Source organism: Pavona decussata, unplaced genomic scaffold, assembly GCF_977016875.1.
Source record: "Pavona decussata unplaced genomic scaffold, jaPavDecu1.1 SCAFFOLD_214, whole genome shotgun sequence".
Lineage (NCBI taxonomy): Eukaryota > Metazoa > Cnidaria > Anthozoa > Scleractinia > Agariciidae > Pavona > Pavona decussata.
In genome coordinates this window covers 2979750-2999511 of record NW_028145619.1, presented here as the reverse complement: position 1 = coordinate 2999511, position 19762 = coordinate 2979750, and the positions used below count along the sequence as shown (strand labels likewise).

The window sequence follows — 19762 nt, the reverse complement described above, 5'->3', positions numbered from 1 at the left end:
AGAAATCAACCAATCAAATTGCACAATACATGGTAGGTAAATGCTGTTCTAACCGAGATCGGGAACATTCGGAAGGCCTTCGCGTGATTCTCGGAGAGTATTCTGACATTGTCGAAAATGACATTCTTTTGATGCAAAGATTTCCATGTCTCTATAAGTTTTAACTTCAGGTGTTGGCAGGTATTCCCACATGTATTTCTGTCCTGTAAGCAACTCTTTCAAGCAAGCACTACTTTACACAAAGTTTAGTGCAAATTTGTAACTTGACGGTATAATATACGTAACATTGTGTAAAAGTACTATGAAATAAGTTTTCCTCTACTCTTCTACGGTATACAATGCTCTATTTCTACGACTTACAGTTCACAACAAAATATCTCATTTCGTCATTTCATGCTACCCCTGTAGGCATTCTACTAATGTACTAACACCAATCAGTGTTCTTCAAGTATCTTTCTTAATTCCTGTCTGTCAGCTAGTCAGTGATCTACCATACTTCAAGCCAAACAGAATGAGAAATGAAATAAAGTAAAGCCAAATAAAGCCAGTGTGACAACAGACAACCTAAGATATGGTGATTAATTAAAACAACAAAAAAGATTCCTTCTGCCTTTTTAAAGCAATTGCAATTGTAATATTGATCTTATAAGCCAGGACAAAAAAGTGTGGATTGAACATCCTTCCTGGGAAGGATACAAATTAATACCTTTTCAATAAGCAGTTGTTTTAATCTTATTTCCCCACTAAGGCGATGTTCTTGTTCTTTTTGGTAGGATAATGTCAACTTTGAGGCATAAAAAAGGATCTGAATGCCAATTGCCATCTAGTGTCTGCAGACTGTGATGGGGATGATGATCTTAGCTTAGCTCAGCTTGGGCCTTTAGCCTGACAAATTTAGTAACCTTTATTATTAATCACAGAGAATTAAAATCTGATTAATAATGTTTTTAAGGTCATCGAAATGGCAGAAATAGAGACTTACTCCAGAACTGGCAACCACCTTCTTTGAAAAGAAGGTTTATTCAAGTGTAAAGGAATACCAAGTGGATTGTACAAACTTGGAACTAGATGCACCAGAATCTGGTGTATCACAGAATACAAAATACCCATTAAACAGGTAAGGGTAAATCACACATTAGCTTTGCATTGAAGCATTTATGGTACAATTCAGATTTTGTATTCAATTGTGAAGCTTGATTCTAATTTTATGTCACTGCACAAGATTATGCCCAGAGACTAGTAATGTTCACTAAATGTGTAGAATGTTGAGCTTTCAAGTTATGTGTAGAGAGTTAATACATGCACCAATGAAAATTGTCAAACAGCCAATTTACTTCCCACAAATTAGGCAGACCCCATATATACCGTGATTTCACCCAAAAAAATCCTTCCAAAAAAAACCGTTTTGAACAAATATACGATATATGTACTATATATACCATTTAAGTCTGTGCTAGATTGATGGGGAGCATTTCGGTTGTATTAACCAATTTACTCACTAACTGCTTATTGTGCGAGGTAAACCACAGCAACAAATCCATCATATATGCTGACACCCTTGGCTGGCAAATCCCAGAGGGGCTGATGGATAAAGTTAAGCGATTCACCACTGGGGTTTACGGCAAAGATATGGCTCACTATGAGCTGATCATGTGCTACACACCTGAATGTAACGTGGGTAGCCACCACCCTTTCAGGTCATCGTGTGCCACTTCACAAATCAAATACATACAAAGATCAAGGAAACAACGACGAATTTCTCGGAGTTATTTCCAGGCTTGGGCCAAACAAAATCGGCTCTTGATGTTTCGGCATCTATCTTTTGTTTGTCTGAGAGCCTTTGATAAAGCCGCCCGCACAAGGTCCACAAGGAGCATACTTTAGCAGTTTTGTTATAAAACACCTCCAAAAGATGCTGACTTGCGCTAACAAAAGGTTTTTGTATTTTCTACAGCTTAATCACAGGTCTTGGAAAAAACACATTCTAAAAAAAGGAAGCCACCAATCAAAACATTTAGTGTCTTAATGCCCCAGTTATAAGTTATTTATAAATCAACAATTATCCACAATCAAATGCACCACATGTACATGTGTTCCACTTGCTAGTGCCAGGATTGACCAGAAACTACCTCGATGAAAGAAAACCCCTGGCAGTCTGGGAATAATGATGTGCGATGTTCAGCAGGCCACGGTGTTACTTGATAATATTTAGGAATCGCTGAACTCTTTGAGAGAATGGCTAACCTAACATACAGTTAAGGATGCTGTCAATTTTTTTTTTGCAGAATTCGGTTATACAAGTCAATTGAACGTGGTAGCTTGTTGGAACGGGTATGTTCTGACATACCTAGTGGGAGGGATGTTTTACGTCTTTTTGGCAATAGCGGGTCTAGAGGAATTTACATGCTTTATAAACCAGGTATGTACTCCTAAATGTGCTTAAAATTTGGCACAGTGTTAACAGGGACATTGAAATAGATGGGAGAAGTTCATGGCAATACGGTCAAACCTACAGTGAACATACACCCTTAGTAGTGGTGTCTACTAAATAAGAGGTTAAAATGCCGTGTTCTGTGATTTCCAGAAATGGCAGTATTTCACCTGGACACATGTTTGTCTGACTTGTTAACTACCAGTAGTTTCAAAAATATCATTTCATATATTTCATAAACAGTACACAGCAAATTTGCAACCAAAAGTGGGCCCAAACGAAACAAAATCAGGCCTGCTACTTTTCATTTGAAGAGTCACAGTCCAAGTAAGTACTTGAATAACATTTGATTACGACTATACTATTATCCTAAGCATTAAGAACTTACTGGTCGTTTCGCTACACTGCAGTTCAGTCGATTTGCTACATTTTTTAAATTGACATATTCTCTAATATTTGAACTACATTTACTTCTTATGCAATCACTGTGAAACGTAGAAACAGCTAAGATAATTTTTAACCCAAACTCGAACGAGAACGGAGAAATAATCATAGAAACGACCGTGTAGAGAAATGAATTTGTCGCAATAACATACACTGTAGCATGTGTAGCCGTAGACCACCACATCCACAGAACCTGGTTGTCAATAAACAAAGGCTAACAATGAAAATCTTTTCATAAGAAAAACATGAAAGCAGTCTTACAGGAATTTTTTCAAACAAAGGCGCAGACCTGTGTAAATAGAAAAGCGCAAATTACATTAACGAAAGATGTATCAAATAAAACTAAAGAGGAACTTGTTGCTGATAAAACTACGCCTTCTTGTGCATCAGCACCTACATCATCATCCGCATCAGTAGCTGTAACAGTAGCGCCAACAGCCTCCATACCAGTATCAGCAGCCTCCAGTCCCTCCAGTGCAAGGGCAGCAACAGCCTCTGTATCGCCACCTGTAACAGTGTACAGTTCCAGAAAAAATCCATACCCACCCGATGGAAGGTCATTGGAAATTCCTAGGGGGAGGGGGGTCTTAAAAATCAAAATTTTAGAAGCAAAGTATGAAGCTAAAGTGGAATTTCCTGGGGGGGGGGGAGGGGGGGGGGAAATACCTTCCGTGGGGGAGTATGGATATATTCTGGAACTGCACATTGTAAAGAAACACCGAGTGTCCTTCAAAAGGGGAAGAGCTGTTGTGAAATGCAAGTGTACAAACAGAGGGGCTGGCAATGGTTAAGAAATGCCATGAAAGTTAATCATTTCACAGCAGACAAGTTCTCTATTCGATGGCTTAAAACAAAACTTCAGCAGCAAGGTTTTTTTATAGACTTGCAATGCAGTAGTTTCTCATGCCACAGAACAGATGTAAAAGACCTTCACATGTATGCATGTATACTTCATCAGTTATCACCTATCCTTACTACCGTCTTCCTGACACCATTTCAATTGAAAGGATAATTTGCTGGCCGCTTAATAGAGATAAAAAAAACAATACATAATAACCTTGTAAAAGTGAAAAGGTGTCTGCAGTCGCTTAATACAGCATTAGATTGACAAATAATTCGGGACAGTAGAAAGTGGCCATTTAATGGAGGGTGGCCCCTAATAGGGGTCGCACTGTATATAAGTACATTTATGTTTTCATGTAACTTTCTATGGCCATAAAATATTGATACATATGTGCATACACTGTTTTAATTTTCTATAATTTCAGACCACTGCGGGCAAGTTGTTGAGGTGCTCTGATGTGAGGCAATCTTTACAAAAATGAGCTCGGAAGTTCCCGTCTTCCTCACTTAAACATTTGAAGAGGTTAGTGAAAATCACTTACTGAAATAAAACGAGGCCGATTCTGGGACAATGCTTAGAATTATGACTCGATCAGTGCTATAGGATTCTTTTCACCTTATGGTACATGAAGGAAATCTGGATTGCAAGCTGCACACGTTATGTCAATAAGAAGTCCATTTACTCAAAGTCTGCAGTTGTCTGAGGCTGTTGAGGCCGACTTCAACACATGCAGTCCTGTAATGCATTCTGCACATTGCATTACAACCTACATAAATTTTTACAATAGTTAGGAAAATGTACTGATGTAATTACTTTAAAACTTGTGTTCAAGGTATATTTGCATGGAAACAAAATATTGGATGACCTTAAAATGTATTCAGTTATGATTGCTATCTTTTAATTTTATTGCAATAACCATCAAGGTGTACTATCAAGCTGCTGAAGACAGGAAGGTCCTGGTTCTGGCTGTAATCCACAACTCTGCTGTGAGAAGCATACGTCACACTGCAAGGTGATTTGAAGTAAATAACTGTTAAAAGTAAAAATTGCCACTAATCATGCAGCATACAACAACACAACGCAAAAACTTGAATTTTATTTTACATGACACCGTGTATGAACAAATAGTATTGACATTTCAGAGCAGCTAGACAATAAATGAGCTGAGGTGTAGGTTCTTCACTGAAAAAGGATCTGACAATTTTCATAAATTTCTCAGGTTGTTAAGTGGAATTTCTGCTTCAGATGAAATTTGCTTTTGGGTGGCAGAGGCAGAATCCTCAAATGGAAAACAGGGTATGTAATGTTCTGTCTGTAACTTAATTCATAGTTCTTAGTGCACTCAGCAAGGACATTTACTGTTCTGCCTCCCGATAATCATTAGACAAATTTTTTCAATAGGACTTATATTATTCAGATCATTTTCAAGCAATGATAACATATTTTTGTAAACCAATTCTTCTTATATCATCGTGTTCTGCCCTTCCATTTATCAAGTATTTTATGAATAGCAAAAAATATAATAATAGATGAAGAAACATTCTTTGCATATTTTAATTAGTTTATTAATATATTACAAATATTTTTCAATCTCGCTAATCTTTTTATCCATATCATTTTAAACAACTGTAATGCGATACTTCTCATATTGTGATGTTTTAGTTTTTACAAGAGGTGAAGAAAATTTATCTTATATATTGATGGGTTTGTTTACACATGTAATAGAAATAAATTTCAGTCTGGCTTGTGTTATTCAAGTCACCTTTAAAAGTAATATTATTGTGGAGCAATACTCCATTGATAGTGTTTAAGTTTTTTCCTTCAGTAATTTGTAATTGACTATAAAAAGAATTATAGCGGTCGAAATAAATGCTATCAGTATATTGATTGGTTACCCTGGTTGCCAGAGGTTATTTCTTCATCTGAAGGATGGAAATTACATGGCAAAGCTACAGCTAAGAGAAGCAAAGTACCAAGAGGAAAAAAAAAGGGGGTTGCAGGAATCACTTTAACAGTGTTGGAATTTAAATTGGTGCATAAGAAGGCCTGCTATAATTGTGCCTTCTAAAGGGAATAGGGCTGTGGATAAAAACAATGGAACGCCCCGATAAGTTTTGTGGTTGGGCTATTACTACTGCCATCTTACTAGCACAATTCTCCGGAGGTACACGTCCACTGTACAATGAATTTGCTGTAACTTAACAGGGCTGCTTAGACTAAAAAAGCCGTTTAGATGATATTTTGTGTACACACCAGGAATGTGCTTTACAACTTAAGCTTAATTGTCTGACAAGGGTCACTGGTTTCCAGTGACTACTAACACCGATATAATGCCCACAAAAAACTGTAATTAGCAACGAAACTTACACATTTATTAATTTTCCACAACCGGGAAAAAAAGACTAACATGTAGTCCTATTTTAGCAAGGAAAGCAACATAACTCACCCTCACAAGCAGACGTCGGTCTTTCAGCCGCACAATGAGCCCGCGTTTCTTGTGTCAAGAGGGATGCGAAAGGGTGTCCTGTGCAAGGCCTGACGAACAAGTCTTAGAAATCGAGGGTAATTTAAAAACGAGTATTTTGGTCAAAATCGAGGGTCATTTAAAAACCAGTCTTCGGTCAAAATCAAGAGTCATTTAAAAACAATTATTATTATTAAACAAGTCTTTGGTCTAAATCGAGGGTCATATTTAAAAACTTCAGTCTATATCGAGGGCCGTCTTCGATCGTCTTCGATCTAAACGAGTGATTGAGTGACCCCACGATAGAACCATCGCCACTGCAACAAATCGATTATCGAGTGCCTGCCACTTCGTGTCAATTTTCAATCGAGTCATATGTACCTGGTTTCCCAGAAACGGTGAGTGATCCGAAGATTTGATATGGGGTTGTTTTAATGAAGCTTTTGAGAATATGGATTCTCTCGGTCATTACGGTAATGGAACGATTAATGAGTGTTAACTTTGTCTCTAAAAAACTTTAAAAAGTTCAAAACAAAAAGGCGGTTCAGGGAGATAAAGCAAACATGGCAAGTGGTGAGAAATGACATAAAGAATGAGGAGCAGAGAAAGCTAGCATTGCGGATAGCTAATAAAACAAAATTAAAAGAAATTCTGCATGTGTCAAAAGGCTCTGGTCGCAAGCTCAAATGCGAAGAGAATCCTATGTTGGTCCCTCTTTTGGAATATGTCTTCATGGAAGCAGATATTCGTGAGCTAGGAGGAGGAGGTGTTCAAAGCCATCCACGCTTGTTAGATGTCACCTTATTTAAAGGGACACTGTCATGGAGTGACATGCGCAATAGATATTCACTTCCGGACTACTTGAAAACAGATGGTGGCCATGATGGATTCGACGGTGAGTTAAAATATGTGCATGTATTTTGCTACCGATCATGAATATGTAAACAGCTAAACCGGAAATTATTATTTTTGCAATCTTAAGGAACCATCAGCAGCCTTTTGCAAGTGCAAAAGTTCTTGCAGCACCAAGAGAAAACCTGACGGTAATCGTGGATGTCCTTGCAAAGGAAGTAATATCCTATGCACCAATCAATGCCAGTGTGGAACCACTGAAAAACCGTGCAAAAACAAGGTACGTTGGCTGCGAATAGTGGCATTTCTTCTTTTGTGGTTGACAAAGTCACAATGAATCTGTGTTTGCTCATGGTACTTTACGGTTTCCAGAATTCGCAAGACATAACTACTCATCCACGGACGACAACGCAACGGAGGCCGCGAAATGAAGGTTTTCAGCTCTCGAGTACCGAGACCTCTCAGACTGAAGAGCAGCAGAGAGTCAAGGAACACAATGATGTGAAGGTACTATTACCGGTTTTCAAGTGTCACACTTTTACTTTTTCGAACCATGAAACTTCTAAACTCGTCGTTTCAGTTTCATTCACACGTATGATTACAAAATAGTCCCACGTGCACTGGCGGAGAAAAGGTGTATTTTGGCCTGCAGTTTTATGTTTGATTTATGTTATCTTGACTTGCCTCAATAAACTGCAACAGCAATGTGACTGAAAGAGTGCTTTAGTTTTCGAACCGTGGACATTACCACTTCAAGAAACAGCAATATTTTTTTGGAAACATTATAATGTTGGGACCAGTATGCATATTCATACCAATGACAGTCTCTTTCATGATGTTTTCAGGAGTTTATTGCCACACTCGACGAGGGGATGGTACGGAAATTGGCCATTCGAGCATTGCGGAGTGGTGTGGGGAGTATGGAATACATTGATTCTCTCCTTATTATGGAAGATGACCTCACTGATGAGCTTGACAATGCGGTCTCTGGTCAACAAGATGACATGCCGGAGGATATTGCCACAGCATCATCTGTAGATGCCACAGAACCACCTGCCTCTGCCTCAGCATCATCTGATACCTTGGCAGCTCCAGGTCCCACCGGGGGCTGGCCTGATTGGTGTGTTTGTAATTGTTGCCTGCCGATGCCACAAGCTGTGGAAAATAAGTGCTGCGCGCTTAGGACCTGTATCACAACATCAGTACGTTATGCCAAACTGTGCCTGGACAGTGATGTGCTAGAACTGTGTATCAGGAACATAGGAGACATTCGCAACGACCGCGAGGATAATAGTACTAGGGCTTTTTGCAAACCTGCATACAGGCAGTTGATTTTACCCAGACATGGGCACCTTGGAAAGGGTAACAGACGTGTGTGCCCTTCGTGTGTGGTACTAAAAATAAGGGCACGTTACCCATCAGTGACTGGCATATATATGGGTTTCCGGCCGCAGTAGATTGTAATACACTTACCTGTATTTTCTGTCTTGAGAAGAGGGGTTTGATTTGGTTTCTTTTCACTTTGGTTAATATTTAGCAAACAAACCTCTTCTGAAAGCTTGTCTGTCAAAGGATAATGGCCGAGGCTGAAACATTGTCTGTAAACTGAGGACAAGCTTCAAGGGTAACTGCGAGATTTTGAGGACAATCTTTTAGCCAAGGGCATTAACCTTCAATATAGCTGCAAGCCAAAAGAAGTTTATTCTACAGCTCTAATACTAATTCCCACAGTCCATCTGCTTCATTGAGATGAGATTATAATTCCATTGTCTTCTTTTGTTTACTTGTAGCTATTTGGTACTAGTTGTTATTCTCTGTTTCATGGGTCAAGTAAAATCACTCTATTATTCAGATTCGTGTTTTATCCAAATGTAACTCTTTCATGGTACTTTCCAAGGTGCCGCACAGCATTTCCTCCTGTAAACCCAGAGTTGAAGGGCTTAAAACAATTACGCCAACGAAATGCTCAGAATATCAGTGCAAAAGAATTTGGGTTGCCTAGATTATGGTATCAGCAAGTAAAACTGGTCCCATTTTTGGTATGGTTTGAAATTTGGAAAACCAAAATTTGATTCCACAATGCATTTTTCTCACATGGGTAAACAAGCAAACATGTGGATCTGCAGCAAACTTTCTGCATCAATCTTTCCTTCTTTAGCCAGGTCCTTCCGCCTGATTACAGTACAAGCTTCAGATACCAGTAAATTTTTAAAAAGGGAGTCTCTTATAATATGAAAAGATGGTTTATTCTACTCTTGTACTTATTACACGATTTTTTTACACTTGTTTCATGCCATATGATAGTTGAAAAAAACAGAAGTTGCTAGAATGAATTTTAATATTATGGAAGATATGTTTATTCTACTATTGTTCTTGTTACATGTTTTTGCTACAATAAATATTAATTATTGTTTCATGTCATACAATCGTTGTATAACACCAGCAGTTACAGGAATCAATTATAATAAGAGATCCACGCGTTATTCTACTGTTGTACTTTCTACATATTTTGATTGACTTTTTTGTGCATTAGCATAATTATTGCACAAAAAACAGCAGTCACCAAAATTAATAATAATAACTGGAGACAGTAAAATTTAATATATTAAATTATTTAACATCAATGTACATTGTCATGGCCATGATGTGAAATTTAATTAAAAAACACTATTACTACTGTGTTATTTATTCAAGCTTATAATAATATTTATTTGTGCATGCTATCATTGCATGCTTTCATTAGTAAAATAACAGTTTTTATTGGAAAGTTATTTACAGCTAATTTCACTAAAGTCAATATTGAAATTAACACTTGAAGTTGAATGATGAAAGTATAATGTAACTTATGTTTGTTCAGGATAGGGAAGGGAGGGGGGGGGGGGCTTGCGGACCCATATGGTACACTGTATTAAAAATTTCAAAGTTCCATGGGCAAAGGGCTGTTGGGACTTTTCCCAAGTGATGGCTCATTTCCACTGCCTTCTTCCGGTGAGGGGTTGTTTTCCCTTTTTTTATTGCTCAGAACCACACCCCCACCCACACCCCTCCACCCAACTCTTAATTGATATCCTTGAAAAATTTGTACACGCTGTAAGCTTTCAACACCTTTCATGAAACCGTTCTACGCAAAAGTAAATAACTTCTTCACTATGACAATGTATGTCGATTGTAAATCATACAAATAGGAAGTAGCAGTGAGGTAAATATAGTAGCCTCTGGTCTCGAAGCCCAGCCAACAGACAGGAAAGGTTGTTTCTACTGCAAAATATTTCTTAACTCCACTTTTCCAATCTATGGAAATACCTCTAAACACACATTGCCATGATTAAAATAATTATTTTATAGAGCTGTAGACTTACCTAAGGGGTGTTCTCTTTGGGGTGTACACCAGAGTAAGGCTATTGGCACATTCAATGCTGCCTGTGTGTCTGTGGGAAGAACAAATTCAGCAAGACAATTATTTGCTATTTCTTTTTGGCGAAACCGCTCCAATAGATGCAAATGTTTCCATTTGATCAGTAGAAGGTGGTTAATTAATCTGGGGGCAATATCCCCTTTTTAGTAAAGTGTGAATCTCGTGAGCAGGTGTCATCTCATAAACTGTAATGAATTTCAGTATGCAAATAATAAAAGGGACAGCTTTCTCTAACAAGTGGTGACAAATCTAAGGGATACAAATCACTTTATGATTTCATGATGTGCCAGATAGGTTGAACAAATGGAAAAAGACAGTTCCTTACCTGAACCTCACATAGTATTTGAAACTTTCAAGAAGCTCTGGGTTAAGAATTATTTTTTGCAGCTCTGCAAAGTCATCATCCCGCCGATCGAACCAAGGAAGGTCTGGATCATGAGCCTGGTCATCATTATCACACTTTCCATAATCCCACTCATGTGAATTACACACGTGATGGAGCAGGCCAATCCACTTATCCTGTCAAAAATAATCAGAGAAGTTTTAAATTGGATGATAGCCATACAGAAGGAGTGAAAGAATATACCAAGATAAACATATAGGGAAAGACCAAAAATACACAATGCAGCCAATGCATGGCTACAAAATAAACACAGATACATATTAAGTATCCCTAACATCCCCCAGACCTCTGTGTCTCTGTCCTCCACTGCCCTATTTCCCTTTCTACTGTAAACATCAAACACTAATAACAAAAAGTCTAGTAGCATGCTCCTTGTCAGAAGTTATAAAATCTTGTTCATGTCCTGTTCTTATGTCACGTTTCCAATCTTACTTTTCACTTTATCTCTCACCTATCAATGGCTGGGAATGGAGACTGCTTGCTATCTACACTAACAGAAAAGGTACTCCCTACCTTCATTATTTTCAAAGCCTCTTCATCAGACAAAGTTTCTGTCAGCTTACAAACACTGCTGCGATGCCAGAAATGCTTGATTATGTGATCAGACCAAGTCTTGATTTTGCTCATCTTCTTGGCTTGTCCTATCTAATAAAACAAAAACTTTGTTGAGTAGAATGATATTAAGATACAAAATGTAACTGCAATGGACCTATTAGTAACTCGAACACAAATGATCAAAAAGAAATTCACAGTACCCCTCTGAGAAATGCACCATGGTAAAATTAAAACTACTGCTGTGTTCTCCCATACACGTGCACATTTATCTCCTTGATTATTTCACAAGCGTTATAGTGAATACTCACACACCTTTGCCAAACATTTCCTGATAATCTTGGATTTATGCCACACGTCGAGACTATGAAAGATGTCCTTAAACTCATTTGCTTCAAAGGAAAAAAAATAAAGGTGGATAAATGTACATGTAAGTTTAGTGATTGGGATTTAGTTAAATTCCAGAGCCTAGATGAACACCCAGCTATACCACAATGGCTGCAAGCTCTCTGTTATAAAGCTTGAAAATATAATGTGATTAAACATTAAAACAAATTCAAAATTTATTGACTTACCAATGAGCTTTTTAATGGATGCAGAAGCATCAGTGGCAACCTCCACAACATTCAAGACATTTTTCAGCCTTGACAATGCATTTTTCAATGCCTCCTTCTCCATATTGGTGGATGCCAATCCCACATGGCGTTTGTCCCTCACTTCAATTTCCAGAATGTAGGAAGATGTGATTTCCATAAGGAAATTACATAGATTCTTTGCACTGAATCCAGGGGAATCGCATTGCCCATCACCACCAACAACAATCTCTTCACCAACAAACTCTTTAATCAGCTCCTCCCGCATCCAACCCCACCACTCTTCTACTGCAGGAAACAAATAAAGGCGCTGCATACGATAAAAGGTTGACTCTGATAGGAAGGACAAATTCAGAAATTCGGCCATTCTGCTTGTTTTACTGGAGTTGTTCCCAGATAAAAGAACTGCTGCGGCAGACTGTAAATTGTTGACATGCATGCCATTTACCTCATGAGATGAGGCAAATGTGTACTGATGTCTAGCTTGGCAAGTGGAACAGACAACAAGCGTTGTACCCACAAAGTAGTGCTTCACTTGTGGGACATTATTACAGCCTGGTACTTGGCAGCATTTAACAAATATATCAAGAAAAAGATCAAGCGAACAGATAAACTTCTTTTCTTTGACATAAGCTAACTCTTCAGAAAAATGGCATTTGTCTTCCCCACGACTTAGTTTCCGATGGGGTCCATATTCTGGTCCTTCTGGCACACCAGGAGTTGCAGTAGATGGTACCACCTCCTCTTCTGTCTCCCCCTCTGAATCCTCAGTACCTGATGACACACTGTCTGAGGAATAGTCATCGCTGTAAGTCATACTGTAAATAAAACCAAATTTTTAAAGTTATTAAAATGATTGAAAATACATTTAATAGCACTTCCTCTGGCCACAGATTGCAGAAGCATTATGGTTACAGGTAATACAGTCAAACCTTTTTACTACGGACACCAAGGGAACAGGAATAAGTGTCCATAATATAGAGGTGTCAGTTTTAGAGAGGTAGGCTTTATATGGATTTCGGTCTCTCAGGGACCAAGTGAACTGTCCGTAATAGAGAGGTGTCCTCATTATAGAGGTGTCCGTAAGGAGAGGTTGCACTGTAAATAATTTAGAAAATATTTAAACAAAAAACCTGGCCAAAGGGGGTCACATATATGTGACGGCAAATAGCACTTGCAGTAATATTGCATTGTCTTTGAAATTCACATGTACTTACTCTGTGTCGGAATCACTGTCATCAGAATTCCTTTCTGCATTCAACTCTTGAATGGCAGAATTATGCAGTTCCTTGTAACTGAAGAAAACAAAGACATTGCTTTGTTTGTTAACCATATGAATGTATAATATTTTCTACATGTTAGAGTAATTTTCTATACATCTAACCTGTAAACTGATCTGAGAGAAATTCTCTCAAGGTAATAATACTCACAAACCTTTTGCCTTTTTTTTCCTTACTTTGGTGTAATAGGTGACTAGTACAATGAAAAGAATATTTTTTTTTACGAATAACAACACTATGTCATAACAGAACTAAGCAAAACAAAGCAAACAAACAAATAAAAACAAAAGGAAAAAAGTTTCAACCATGTGAGCCGAGCGTTTAGCCGTTGTATATAATTTACAACAGGTAGACATTGATAAAAAAATGTAGTGTACACGCATGCTTACATGAAAAGCAAGGAATCATAGAGCCTCCAGTAAACGTATGCAACCTACTTTGTGGTTTCTTCAGAACTGGTATCTTCAAAATCGTCAATAGGTCCCTCATCGTCAGAAAACATAGAACTGTTCAAACTAATATAATAATTATGATTAAAAAAAAAAGAGACGGACAGTGAATGATAAGAATATTAAATGAAAGCAAACTGCTGTTTATCTGGTAATTTACTGGTCAAATCAAAGCTTCAACATCACCACCGGGGAATACCCTGGGCATTTCACCGCTTTAACCTTCCTGGGGATGGGGAATTTGATCTCCATGCATAAGGGGTGGGGAATTTGAACCCTATCCTCGATGTTATTAGGGAGTTTAGTCACGTGATTTGACCACGCGAATCCGAGCCAAAACATAACTAGCTCGAAACTTTTCGTTTATTCTCGCTAATATATTGCTTTCTTCTGCAATTAAAATTCACATACCTTTCGGAGATACCTTAAAGAATAAAACTTATAAATTTCACCGTCATTGGTAGCGTATTTCTATTGTAAATAATCCGACGAAAACTTCACACGGCCTTTGGGATCGCAGCTGAAGCGTGGCCGCCATTGTTGACAAAACTTGACCTAACCCGGGCCCCGTAAAATTCGATTTCGCAGCGTTCATTGGTTGAAAAACAATGGCTTATGTATGAAACAATTGAGCTAAAGGGTCAGGGGACTCCTAGGCAGTAGTTTCTTTAGTCGAACATCCGTAGTTTGCGAAATATCGTGGTTTCTTTAAATTATAAGCTGTTTTCAAGGAGATTTATTATAATTGTTCGATTTAAACTACACCTCGAGTATTCTATAGGCTTTAAACTTTTTGTTTAGCGAAAAACAAGTTAAATTGGACATCTTTTCATGCGCCGGAGAGCGAGTTAAAACATGTGAGTTCCAACGCTCACCGAGAAATCATGGCGCACAGCATGGATCAAGTTTGCCAGGAGCCATCAACTTCAACAAGCCTTTCGGATTCGAATAAAACGGAAGGTAAGCAGATATTTCTTTGCTTTATTTAACCGTTTTAGAGAATTGTTTTACTCAAACATAAAGATCTTTCAATGAAAATGAAATGTGCTAGCTATCAATGGCTAATTGTTCATGCTGAATCCTGAGAAATCCACGTGCAGAGATTTGTCATGTGTTGTATTCAGTAAATTCACGATTGTGTAAAACATGTCCATGCTCAGCTTGAATTCGCTGATATTTAATTTTGATATAAAGGTTTCCTTTTGCTTAATATTGTGATATAACTTATTACAAAATATTAGTGTTGTTTTGCTTGATTACTATTTTTTACTATCTCAGTATCTGTCTGTGGAAATTATTTATATTATTATTAGGGGTGTTGTTTTGGACTGAGCTTTACTTTTCTGTCCTCAAATTAAAATGATATAAGTACAGAGATCTAAGAGTGTTTTTAATTTCATGGACAGATAAAACTAACATCTTTTGGGGACCGTACTGTGAAAGAAATGGCTTAGACGAGGAAACCTTTAAGAGTGGTACTATCAAACCTGTGGAGAGGGACTCGTTTACTGTGGGACTTATCCTCGAGCTTTGGAAAAAGAAGCGTTCGGTCAAAGAAATGCTACAGTGGGTCACTGCTTTGACTCCGCTGGAACTGCAACAGTATCTAAGTGGTATGACTACGCAAAATCTAAACAAATCGTGCAATGATTTAATGAAGAAAGCCCAAAAGCTTGGTAAAAATAAAAAGAAAGAGGAACTTGAATCCCTAAAGCAAAATTTGTTTCATTTACCTGGCTCAAGTGCACCAATCGCAAGAGAAACACTGACACCCAAGTCCAAAAAAATTGCTGAGCTGAAGGATGAGAACAGGGGGCTCAAAAGATCTGTCAGCAAAATGCTTAGTTTTAGTGAGAGCCTGATGGATGAGCATGATGCCTTAATTGACGACCAAGCTGCTTTGGAGAATGAATATTCTTCAACTGTCGAACACATGCGTTCAATTACAAACAATATTGCTGGAGTAGCCGCTAATTGTAAAAATGAAAGGGATGCCTTTGAACAAGACCTCAAAGTTTTGCAAGAGCAGTTCAATGAACAATCAGAAAGGCTAAATGAGATCCAGGAGAAACTTGCATCCTATACGCCTAGAAATGTAAACAAGAGGCAGAAAAGGGCACATTCCAAGATCAATGATCTTAAAAACAAGATTTCTGAACTTGAAGTAGAGAAACAAAGTATCTCAGATGAGCTATCCGATGTCAGGGGAAAATGCGAGCAAGCTGAAAGTGAAAATGAACAGCTAAAACAGCAGAAAATTGGCTTGCAGAAAAAGGTGTCACACATAAAGAAGCAAAAGAACACACAGGCCAATGAAATTGATTTGCTGAAGGAGCACAATGCTGCCAACATTTTAAAGCTTGAATCATGTGCTAAAGAACTTAAAGAAAAAAACAAAGAATTGGAACAGCTAACTTGTTTGCTAGAAGATGACACAATCAGCACATTTGAAGATGGAAAGTATGTTGACGAGGTACGGGAAGTGATCATGGAGTTGCTCGCGATGAATGTTTCAACGAGCAAGGTGAATGATGTTATACGAACAGTGCTGAAAAAATTGGCCGGAAAAAGTTTGTCAAGACTTCCAAGCAAGGCCGTCCACTCTCGTCTGCTTGTTGAAGCAAAGCACCTTGCTGATGTTCAGTTAGGCAGGGCTATGCTAGAAGAAGCTGACCCTTCTAAGGTAGTTGGAAACACCCTCCATGGAGATGGCACTACCAAATTTCATCGGCATTATCAAGACTTTGAAATAACCACTCCTTCTTGTCAGACGTACTCAATGGGCCTTCTGGAGTTGGGGAAGTCAGATACAGAAGCCATAATGGATTCATTCAAGTACAGAGTACAAGAAATTGCGCAAGCCTTAAGCAGTGGCGAGAATGTCCTACTTGAAGACAAAGTTGCAGAGTTGGTGACATCCATTAAGAGCACCATGTCTGATCAAGGACCTACCAATGCAACGTTTAACGAGCAACTTGCGGAATTGCGCAAGGAATTTCTCCCAAAGGTGGTAGAGAAATGGGAAGAACTCAGCGAGGAATCCAAGAACTCGCTTGAGGAAATGGGAAACTTCTACTGCAAACTTCATTTACTTGTTAATCTTGGCGAAGAGGCAAACAAGGCCTTAAAGTTGTTTGAACATGCTGCAACAGAAGGCAGAAATCCACTGGCATTTCTCTCTTCAAATGAGTCTGGTTCATGTAGGCTCACGAGAACAGCATGTGAAGCTTTTCATCCCCGTGGTAGTCAGACCGCTGGAGTGTCGGAGTATTTTGATGTGCATCTCTCTGAAAATGGTGTGGAGAGTAAACTGGTTGAATTCATTGGAAACAGGTTCAACATAATCTTCTACAACTCTGCTGCAGTTTTCTACCATAAAAGCCACATTCAAGATTTCCTTTTCAAATGGCCTGCACCAAACCGCCTGCTTCAGCTTGTGGCTAAAGATATAGTAGAACCTGTGTACCTGGCAGGAGTGAGAGCCCTAGGAATCTTGGATAAAATTGTCACCGGCCCTTTCTTTAGATTAACTAAAAATGCAAAGTCTGTGCTTGATTTAAACCCTCATTTGAAGCGGATGCAAGAGTGCCTTGAACAGTGGAGCACGGATGCATCCCCACTACTGGAAGGAGCAACACTGTTCGATGAAGAGGTTGTTCCCATCCACCGAGATGAACTTTTCGACAGCCTCTTTCAGGAACAGAGTGTTCAATTGGAGACATTGACACAAGAAGCCCTTGAGATCATTTTCAACTCATGGATCATTCTCTTTGAAAGACAAGCCCAAGATCAGCTCCCTGGTGGCAAGTACGCATCCCCATCTTCAGAACAGTTAGAACAGGCAGCAAATGTCCCTGCAACTAACATGGCATCTGAAAGAGATTTTGGAGTATTTGATTTGCTTTTGCATTTGAAGCCTGCAGCAAGACTTATTTCACATGAAGCTCTTGTGATGTGGACAAACAACAAAACCATTGCCTGGCTCAATTCACTATCACCTGAAGAAAAAGAAAAATGCATGGCTGATGCAAGAGCAAATACCGGTGCCATCTTGGATCGATACAAGGAAAGGAAAGAGAAAATCTTCCAGCAACGGAAGGAAAAGCTGTTAGAAAAACAGAGAGCGAAAGAAGAAGCTGAGAGGAAATTGCGACAGCAGAGACTTAACCTAGTCAATGGCGTTACAGAGATGGGGGGTCCATGGAAATCTGAGAAAGAAATTAAGGATGGCTTGACGAGGTTTTCTTCTGAAAAGGAAAGACAAAAGGCCCTTGTAACCCAGCTGCAGTTTCAGAAAGTTGTCCTTCAAGCAAAAGCACCAACAAAAGAACACTTTCAGCAAGGAAAAACTGTGGCAGGAAAGCGAGTACTTTTCACAGCTGAACAGCTTGTGAAACACCTTATGGAAGTTCTTGAACTGAACAAATTTGAAGAAACTGAGTCAGAAAATGAAGGCGGCCTCACCTACAGAAGCTCAGATGATCGCGCTAAAAACCTTTCTGATGAGAAAGCCAAGCTTGCAAAGAAGCTTAGAGATGCCCGTCAGAAGGTCCTTGTTACCAGGAGCAAAAAAATGTTGCCCAAGATTCGCGAAAATCCTCTTCTTCTTGTTGGGAAAAGGGTCATGCACAACTGCATCGAGGATGGTTCGGAACAAGCAGAATGGTTCAACACAACTGTCTTGCGCCTCGCCGAGGATGTAACTGCTGGAGTAGATCCAGAGTACATCATAAAATATGACATTGATGAAGATGACGATGAATGGACAATGCCACTAATCAAAGATTTAGACAAGGGGGATTTAATTTTACTTAACTAATATTACTTAAACCTTTTTTTACGGTGTGGTTCCATAAATATCCAGACCTCCACCATAGAAGGGTTTTCTGCCCCTCTGGGAATTTTAATGACTCTTTTTTAATTTTTTTAACATTTGTTGGTTTGCAAGACCACCTTATCCCCAGGAGTTTACAGTCCTTTTCTTTGGAGAGTATGGATATTTTCTGGAACATAACATTTCAACAGGCTTTAAAGCCTTTAGAATGCTTAAATCTGTGTTTGAGCCTATGGCACATACAGGTAGACCTAAGACCCATTTCAGTGGCATTTTGTAAAAGCAGTTAACTTGTTGCCATGGAAACAAGGACCTTTAATTTTATTGTTTCATTGTTTCTGGTCTGTGTTAGGCTAGGCTGAATACTTTAAGATTCCATTTACTTGACAAACGGTCATCACATGTAAATATAACAAATAATGTGGTTGCCGTGGAAACAGCACCCTTAAGCCTTAGGCATTCTTTTGTTGATGTCGGAAGGGCTAGAACATATCAGTTTACTTGCTTTTATTGAATACTTGTTGTCTTTTGATCAAAATTTGCCCTTTTTATTGGTATTTTTAGTATTAATTTATTATATGACGTCATCAGGGTTGTCATGGCAACTTGATTGACACATAGGATGATAGCCCTGTCAAAGTTCTACATGATGGCCAAGTTTCATGGCCATAGCTTGCTTCAATCCAAAGTTATGGCTGAAAATGTAATTCATATTGTTAATTCTGGTGCCACTAAATATTCATAAGATACATAGTTTCTTTTATATTGTAATTTCCATAAAATTGCTAATAAAAATAATATTCAAAAATTCATATCTCTGCTTCTAAGAGTCCGATTTCCATCATTCAAAAAGCAAAATGTTCAGAAAAATTGGGAGAATTTTTTGGCAGTGTTTTTAAGGGTGATAAAAAATAGGGAAAAATGAGCCTAAACTCCCTAATGTTATGTAATGTGTCTTGGTGCATGCACGAGTGCATGATAAGTCATGGCTGAGGTCGACTAAAGGCTTTTCTAGAACTGAACAGTTTTGATATCCATATAACATTGTATTATAGCTTAAAAACTATATAAAATAGAATTTCCCCAGGATGGGGGCATTTAAACAGTTATTTAGCTTGGGACAAATAGAAAGAGATGAAAGCTTACTTTGCACTTGTAGTAGTTTGGCTGATGTCACTGACCAGGGATGAGTCCAGGGCAA

The 19762-nt window shown here is 38.5% G+C and overlaps 3 protein-coding genes across 3 annotated transcripts; 2 read left to right on the top strand and 1 right to left on the bottom strand.

Moving 5' to 3' along the window:
• The first annotated feature begins 7038 nt into the window (after nt 1-7038).
• LOC146460302 (uncharacterized) lies at nt 7039-8856 on the top strand. The gene is made up of 4 exons (XM_085088455.1): nt 7039-7078; nt 7166-7315; nt 7408-7542; nt 7881-8856. The coding sequence occupies exons 1-4, from the start codon at nt 7055-7057 to the stop codon at nt 8490-8492; spliced, it is 921 nt and encodes a 306-aa protein (XP_084944581.1). The 5' UTR covers nt 7039-7054; the 3' UTR covers nt 8493-8856.
• Nucleotides 8857-10357: 1501 nt separating this feature from the next.
• On the bottom strand, nt 10358-13938 carry LOC146460301 (uncharacterized). Its single transcript, XM_085088471.1, has 7 exons — nt 13716-13938; nt 13216-13293; nt 11981-12816; nt 11721-11797; nt 11367-11498; nt 10776-10969; nt 10358-10463 (listed from the first exon to the last, which is right to left on the bottom strand). The coding sequence occupies exons 1-7, from the start codon at nt 13778-13780 to the stop codon at nt 10391-10393; spliced, it is 1455 nt and encodes a 484-aa protein (XP_084944597.1). The 5' UTR covers nt 13781-13938; the 3' UTR covers nt 10358-10390.
• Nucleotides 13939-14026: 88 nt separating this feature from the next.
• On the top strand, nt 14027-19494 carry LOC146460300 (uncharacterized). The gene has a single exon (XM_085088470.1). It carries the CDS (start codon nt 15286-15288, stop codon nt 18544-18546), a length of 3261 nt encoding a protein of 1086 aa, XP_084944596.1. The 5' UTR covers nt 14027-15285; the 3' UTR covers nt 18547-19494.
• Nucleotides 19495-19762: the final 268 nt, after the last annotated feature.

Coding starts and splice junctions, on each gene's coding strand:
- LOC146460302 (XM_085088455.1), top strand. CDS start 7,055: ATGGTGGCCATGATGGATTCGACG. Junction 7,079..7,165: donor TGGCCATGATGGATTCGACG/GTGAGTTAAAAT, acceptor TGCAATCTTAAG/GAACCATCAGCAGCCTTTTG. Junction 7,543..7,880: donor AGGAACACAATGATGTGAAG/GTACTATTACCG, acceptor TGATGTTTTCAG/GAGTTTATTGCCACACTCGA.
- LOC146460301 (XM_085088471.1), bottom strand. CDS start 13,780: ATGTTTTCTGACGATGAGGGACCTATTGACGATTTTGAAGATACCAGT. Junction 13,294..13,715: donor AGTTCTGAAGAAACCACAAA/GTAGGTTGCATA, acceptor TGTTTTCTTCAG/TTACAAGGAACTGCATAATT. Junction 11,499..11,720: donor TCAGGAAATGTTTGGCAAAG/GTGTGTGAGTAT, acceptor TTGTTTTATTAG/ATAGGACAAGCCAAGAAGAT.
- LOC146460300 (XM_085088470.1), top strand. CDS start 15,286: ATGCTACAGTGGGTCACTGCTTTGACTCCGCTGGAACTGCAACAGTAT.